The sequence below is a fragment of the Gastrolobium bilobum genome, unplaced genomic scaffold (assembly GCF_033153095.1).
Source record: "Gastrolobium bilobum isolate Gb01-03AN ecotype WA unplaced genomic scaffold, APGP_CSIRO_Gbil_v1 utg341, whole genome shotgun sequence".
Classification (NCBI taxonomy): Eukaryota; Viridiplantae; Streptophyta; class Magnoliopsida; order Fabales; family Fabaceae; genus Gastrolobium; species Gastrolobium bilobum.
The window spans coordinates 516,847-524,536 of NW_026899046.1; the positions used below are offsets into that span (position 1 = coordinate 516,847).

General features: G+C 36.5%; 1 protein-coding gene across 1 annotated transcript; it reads right to left on the bottom strand.

The window, feature by feature from the left end:
• Nucleotides 1–2,648: 2,648 nt before the first annotated feature.
• On the bottom strand, nucleotides 2,649–5,629 carry LOC133286518 (bZIP transcription factor 12-like). The gene is made up of 4 exons (XM_061483939.1): nucleotides 5,267–5,629; nucleotides 4,730–4,801; nucleotides 4,073–4,102; nucleotides 2,649–2,729 (listed from the first exon to the last, which is right to left on the bottom strand). The coding sequence occupies exons 1-4, from the start codon at nucleotides 5,627–5,629 to the stop codon at nucleotides 2,649–2,651; spliced, it is 546 nt and encodes a 181-aa protein (XP_061339923.1).
• Between the last annotated feature and the right edge of the window lie 2,061 nt (nucleotides 5,630–7,690).

Consider the following 7,690-nt stretch of genomic DNA (forward strand, 5'->3'; position numbering starts at 1 on the left):
ACAAAAACATCTCTGAATCCTCAAAGTTTCATATCTTAAGTCTTAAGTGAGTTTTCAATATTATACGGGCTGTTTGGTAGGAGTATATATTTTAGAATCCTGGAAAAGCTCATTTGGGATTCCACTTAACCTGTGTTTGGTAGAGGTTTTGCAAATTTTTTTCCATGATTCCATTTTGTCCAGCATCTTCATTGTAGTGTAAAATAATGGTCAAAATACCATGAGGTGGCGTTTGGTTGGCATCTTTATGAAATTTTCTTAGGCATTTAACACAAGGTTTCCAAGAAGCACATGTTTGGTGAAGCTCCTTCAGACCAAAAAACTAGACAACTAAAATGCATAGGTTTCTGAATTGGAAATGAAAAAGATGGCTTTCGACACTGTCAGAAAACCATTTTGGTAGGTGGGTTTTTGAAAAACCACGGATAAGTCACTGTTTGTTGAATTTCTTTGTATACTTTTCCATTAAAATTTTTCTCCACCAAACAACTTTTTTTTTACATTTTTCTATCTATCTCACTTTATCTATCTTTTCAATCATTTTTCTATCTATCTCATTTCTCTACTATTCCAAAAAAAATTCCTGAACCAAACGCTCCCCGAAGAAATACCACAAAATAAGTGGTATTTGGTAAATCCGATTTTTTGGACAAATTTACATTTTTTTTTTTGGACTTTTTCACCCTTTTTTTTTTTGCAACGTGCTTTAAAAAGGTCGTCGTTGCTGAGTATTGTAAAAATTGCAAGCACACATTCGATATCCTGTGAGTTTTGTATTTTGTGTTTACCGTCCGATACTTGAAGCTAATCTCCATTATTTTCGTTTTGTTTGTTTTGTTTAGTTGCCCTTTTAGATCCATATTGACCCTTATCTTCATAAACAATTTCATTGCTTTAGAAATTCTTAAGCTCAGTGCACCGGGATGAGAACAAAGAAAACCATAAATTAAAGTTGAGTAAATATCTTTTTTGGTCCTCAGCAAATTTTATGATGCCCGCTTTAGTCCCTAGCAAATAAAAAGGCTTATCGTGGTCCCTAAGAAATTCAAAATGAACCTATTTTAGTCCTTTTAGGGACTAATATGGATCTTTTTTGAATTTGTGAGGGACCACGATTTCAACCAAATGGGTCCATTTTGAATTTCTTAGGGACCACAATGGGCCTTTTTATTTGCTAGGGACTAAAGCGAGCATCGTAAAATTTGCTGAGGACCAAAAATGGTATTTACTCGTTAAAGTTTCAACGAAGGTGGATCTACGAAATTCAGACCGTAAATCGTGCAAAAGTAAAAATACAAAGGGGTTATTTTTGTAAAATAACCTTATTTTTCCATTAATATTTCCTAAACAACCAAACAAAGACTCAGTAATTTTTATCCAATATATCCGGTAATATTTTGACTTATCAAACAGTTTCTTGATAACATTCCCGAAAAACTCATTTTTCTATTATATTTTCGGGAATCATGATTCTTGGATAAAAAAAATTTCTCCTCTACTAAACGCCCCTTAGAGTTTTAGCAAAATCCGCTCTCGAGGTCTATCGATTGGTTGAAACGGTTTCTGTTTTTTTTTTTCTAAATTAAAGATTATATATATATACGGTTTGATGAAACAAACGAGGTGAAGCGGTTCATTAAAGGGTTATCCATTAAGGGGGAAAAATCCTACTTCACTTAAAAAGTGGATAAATTATACCTTTTCTTTTACAAGAACCCGGGAATTAAAATATCATTTGTTAGGTATAATAACAGTAGTCTTAGGAACTACTTTAGCCCTTGCTCAAAATTTAATTATTTAAGATGGAGGTTATAATTATTAAATTTTAATAAATTATAATGGTTAAATTGACAAAAATCAACAGTTAAAATTAAATTATAAAAAGTTATAAATATAATCTTTCTCATTCTCTAATATCAGTTCATGGCTACTCACATTTTGTGACAAGGTAGTGATTATAAACGTTAAAATAATTAATGCTAGCATTTTGTCAAAATAAAATGAAAATAAAATTCCAATCAGCCAAATACGTACATTGACACTGCTATCTCAAATATACATATAACACTGCTATCTCAAATATATATATATATATATATATATATATATATATATATATATATATATAGAGGGATTTACTAATCTCCTTTAATAGAAGATAGCTTGTATCATGCATAGAAACAAATTATGTGGATTCCACCATTTAAAAAAAAAAAAAAAAAAGAATGGCACAATTTTTTATGCCTCACTAGCATAAAATAAGTATCTTCTATAAAAAAAGACAATTTAAACCACATATATATATATATATATATATATATATATATATATATATATATATATATATATATAGGGTTAGGATCATTTTACACCAGTGTAAGTTACACTCTTAATCTTGTCCACTGATCCCATTTATATCTAAGGGCTCAAATTTTTTAGTAATGTGAGCTATTGGATACAAGTGGATCAATGGTCAAGATTGAGGGTAAGACTTCTAACTCTTACACCAGTGTAAGAATATCCTGCTCCATATATATATATATAAAGCTTCGAAACGTTCTCCATCTTTTTCATATCTACCCTTTAACAATTAACACTATCTGGCATCATTTGATTGCTTAATCTGTTATAACAAACAACAGACTACATCACCATTGGACAGAATTCACTCTCCGAAGCATTCGTCTTGGTTTACACTTCTCCACAACTGGAATGAGGCACTCCAAAAGCTGCAGGAAAGAATGAAGGGGATAGGGATTTTACTAACATTCGAGTACCAAACATGTGCAAGGCAATTATACCAAACATATGGGATTTTGCATGATTAAGTAAAAATGATAGGCAGAACAGTTTAGAGTGCAGAGAAATAAGATTCTGATCTGTCATGAAGGAGGAGTTTTGGTCATTAATAACAGTGGTTTAGTTCATCTTAACGACTTCATGACTTCCAAGGCAAATCATTCCAAAAGAGAGGAGCAATAAAATAGTGATCAAAGCAATTGAAAATAACTAATACGGCAGCTGAGGTTGAATGGAAGGGTTGATTGATCCATCTGGTGTTTAACCATCCAAAAATTAGGTAAATAGGATGAGTGAAAATTATTTTCCCAATAGGGGGTCACGGTCGCAACCCCTAGCCACTGTTGGAAATCGACAACACACAAATCAAAAAACGGAAAAGAAAAAGAGAGAGGATAGACAGAGCGATTTATCCTGGTTCACCCAATTTAGGCTACGTCCAGCTTGTCTGTATTATATTCACCTCCCCGCCACTCGTTACAAGTCACTCGGTTTACAAGGCAAATATAAATAGGATTATAAAACTCTAACAACAGCTATTCATGGGCCCAAGCCCAAACTGCTAAGAAAATTACAATAAAAACAGAGGCTCACAACAGTACCTAGCATCTACGAGTCTGGGGGCGCTGCCCCCCGGACCTCCGCTGGGACGGCTCCCCCGGACCCCCCCGCTCACTTGGGAGCGGGATCCCAGTTGCCTTTCTCCTGACCCCGACAATTAGGGCCATCATCAACATGCGAAGTATGAGCCATACCCAACAGCCACGATCACTTTTTCAACGCTAGGGAGTAGGTACTCCCTTGCTAAAAGGGAAAAAAATGGATACGGAAGAAATAATCATTAAAATAAGGAAAAAATATGTTCATTTTAAAAGATATAAAGTTGTGTCATTTTAAATGAGAGAAAAAAATAAATCATACAGAGAGAATAGACAAAATAAATAAATAAAGGTGTTACTTACACCCACAAACCTCAGCCGACTTACTTTTCAAATTCTAATATTTACAACTCTGGCCATTTGTTTTTTAATATAATACTTGAAAACTTGATTTTGCTGGAATTTCCTATACCTTCCAAATTTAAACTCAGAGCTTAGTTCAGGTTACTATTTTTTTAGTTATAAAAACAAACAAACAAACGGAATTTGACTTTTTTACTTGCGGTAAACCATTCCATGACAGCTTCTACTAAATCAGGTTAAATATACAAGAATCATGAGAACTCACTTATCAGCCTGGTTTGAACCAGAAAAAGAGCAGATATGCTACATACCTGGTTAAGCCTCTGCTTTTTCTTATCATCCTGCATGCAAGACCCAATACTTCAAAAACTAACGAATCAGACTTTAAGCAAAAGAGAAAAAAAAAAAAAAAAAAAGCAACAAAATCTCAGCTTGGAAAAAAATAACTAAACTCTTGTTAGGGGTAGGAAAGGTAATGTCTTTCCTTGAAGAGTGAAGTAGACGAATATCACATAGATAAATAGAAACAAATAGTGTGAATTATAGCTTAATGGAAGTCACCGTGAGAGACAAGAATTAAAATGGGAGGTGTGAAGGCTAGTGAGGAGTGATTCAGTATGAGTATCGAGAACAATGGTAAAGTTTTATTAACCCACCAATTACTGTCCTGTCCATAACAATAACACATGACGTAACTCAAAAATAAGATTTTAGAACCCACCATTCCACCAATGGAAGGTTTAAACTTTTTCTTAAACTTGACTTGTAAGAAATGCCAGCAAAGTGCTTCATATATGGTGGGGCTTGATCGAATTTGAAGAATATAAATAAATTCAGACATTTGTGTGGTTGGATCAGCTTATTTTAATTTCAAAACACCTTCATCACATTACAATATTTCTGAAAGAGCTTTAGAAAAGGATTCCAGTAATTTAATCAAGTCCAAAGAATATGAGCTGCGAGCATACCTGTTCCCGTAACAATCGTGCATTTTCTTCCTCCAGATGTGTAACCAAAGACTCTAGCTCAACTGTGTAAGCCTTTGATAGCATATGCAAAAGAAAAAAAAATCATATTAACCAAATCGAAGTGCATAATAAATAACATTTTAAAAATGGGTTAGCTTTTTCTATTCAAAGTAGATAACTTATCTAGCCTGAAACGATGTCGTTTTGAAACAGAAATCAAAGTATTTTTGTAATTATAATTTATTTCAGGGTTATAATAGTCTTTTTTATTATAATTTTTTAACCAAAAACGACATCGTTTTGAGAATGAACATAGATAACTTGTCTACGTTTAAGAAAAACATTAAAGCCTTTAAAAATTAGTTCACGAATAAAACTATTTTTCTAGACCGGTTCTGTTTAGAGAACCATGCTGTCCATGCACCTTATCAATTCGATTTATTTCGACTTAAAAAAAATTGAATTGAACCAAACCAGACTCATTCTAAGAATTCGAAGAAAAAAAAGAATATGAACCGAATTAAAAAAAGAGAAAACCTGCTTGCGTTCCCTGGATCTAGCAGCTGACTCTCTGTTCTTAATCATCCTTCTCTGCCTCTGAAGAGTGGCCTTATCGACGAGTTCCTCCACAGTCTTCTTCCTCTTTCCCCTTCCGCGCACTTTTGATGACGTTTTGGCATTGGCAACCATGTGAGGAGACAGCATGCTATGTGTGACGTCATTGTCTCTGACAGACCCAGCCTTGGTCAAGAAATCCTCGAGTGTCAACTGTTGTGTTTCAGCGCCGGCAACGATCTCCTTCCAGACCTCGTCGACGCTGTCCTTGACGAGGTTGTCCATGTTGATGTTCTTCGAAAGGGATGAACACTGTCGTGGCAAATCCACCTTCAACGACGCCATCGCCATGCCTCGAGACTCTGCTATTTTATGCCTCTCTGAAGTTAACACAACACAACATCTCAACAAACTTTCTTCTATACACCAAAATATATATATAACAAATACAATTATTCAAATATAAGAAGTCCAAGGCATGCAATAAATTATTAATAGAAAGTCATATTCAAGAGAGAGGAAAATTAAATATTGGATATGAAAATGAACTTGCTCTGTTGCGAGTAAGCAAATGGCAAAAGCTGGTGAAAATGAGAATGCAGGTTTGCTCTTTCTTACTTTCTTTGCTTCTTTTTCCATTGCCGACCACAGACGGTACGACGCGCTTTTTACGGTCGTGAATTGAAAAGTGATTACCAAATCATTCAGTTTCATTCTCCATAGTGGCATTTTCCCTTCTTGTCCTTTTGCTGATAACAAAACAGGACGGCCTTAGCTAGAATCGTGGGAGAAAACTGTGTGCCAATGGTTTTTTTTTTTTCGGGTGGGTGGGGTATATATAAAGGTGCTAAATGAGCTAGTGACTTTGGCTCGGCTCGTGAATGCCTGAGCTTATATGTCTACAATTTATTGTTGGACCCAGGATTGGACTTGTATAAAAGCTCGTTTAATATTAGAATATATTTCATTTCTGTTATTTTGTTTTCTTCATTGTATTTGGATTTCTGCCACCTCATCAGTGGATGTAACCGTTTAGCACTTTTTACGGATCTAGCTGCATTCTGTTTTTTAGGTTGCTGATATATTCCCACAAAGGACACATTGTACTTAGTGAATTTAGTTTTTCTGAATAATGAAAGTTAGTTTTCCTTTCCAATTTTCTGGGCTTCAATATCTAAAATGGTATCAGATGATATTTTCTAAACCTCACCTATGGCTCGAGGTACAAAATCTACTTCCAACTCTTCAGCTCCTGCTTCAGCCTCTACTCCTATTCCATCCTCTACTTCTATGGAGGATGTCTCTAGCCCCTACCATCTTCATAATGGTGATCATCCGGGTCTCATCCTTGTTCCCCATACTCTTCTTGGGACGAATTTTAATTCTTGGCGCAGGGCCATGCTCTTAGCACTGACCGCGAAGAACAAAGTTTTCTTCGTTGATGGCTCTCTTCTTCGCCCTTCTTCCGATGATCTTCTTTTTCCTTCCTGGAATAGATGCAATTCCATGGTTACCTCCTGGCTTCTTAATTCCATTTCCAAGGAGATTGCAGACAGCCTTAACTATTTCACTACTGCTTATGATCTCTGGTCTGACCTTCGTGCTCGCTTTCATCAGGCGAATGGTCCACGCATCTTTCAGCTGAAACAACAGATCTCATCGCTTCATCAAGGTGCCTTGGATGTTAATAGTTACTACACGAAGCTCAAAATCCTATGGGATGAACTCCAGGATTTTTCTCCTACGCTTCAATGCACCTGTGGTGGCCTTCGCTTACTCCATGCTTCTCAACAGCAGGACCATGCTCTTCAATTCCTCATGGGGCTTAATGAGTCTTTTTCTTCGATCCGTGCTCAGATTCTGCTTATGGAGCCGTTACCAAGTCTCCCACGAGTTTTCTCTCTTGTTTTGCAAGAGGAACGTCAGAGGCAGATTTCAACCACACTCCCTGTCATGACTGAGATGCCCCTGCTCAATTCAGTTGCTGCTTCCGGTGTTCTTGGCTCTTCTCTTGCTATTTCTTCTCCTATGGCTGCTGCTATGAATAATCCTCGCCGTAATCGCCCTTTCTGCACCCACTGCAACATTCATGGACACAACAGGGATAAATGCTTCAAGATTCACGGTTTTCCTCCGGGTTACAAGCCTAAATCCCCTAGACCCAATTTTCCTTCACCCTCGGCCCAAGCCCATATGACCTTTAATTCCCCTCACCCGAACCATGGGCCCAATGACTCAGGCCCTGTTTATCCCCAACTGACTTCGGACCAATACTCCAAATTACTCCACCTTCTTCAATCCAACCCTGGCCCTCTTTCCCCACCGAAAGCCTCCACCTCACCACCGACAGATTCATCTTCTCCAACCGTCGCCAGTTTCAGTGGTATGCCATCTTCTTTATCTCCC

Excerpts from the sequence above, each read along its gene's own strand:
- LOC133286518 (XM_061483939.1), bottom strand. The coding sequence starts at position 5,629 with ATGGCGTCGTTGAAGGTGGATTTGCCACGACAGTGTTCATCCCTTTCG. Across the intron at positions 4,802-5,266 it reads GATCCAGGGAACGCAAGCAG|GCTTACACAGTTGAGCTAGA; the intron begins GTTTTCTCTTTT and ends ATGCTATCAAAG. Across the intron at positions 4,103-4,729 it reads CACGATTGTTACGGGAACAG|GATGATAAGAAAAAGCAGAG; the intron begins GTATGCTCGCAG and ends TCTTGCATGCAG.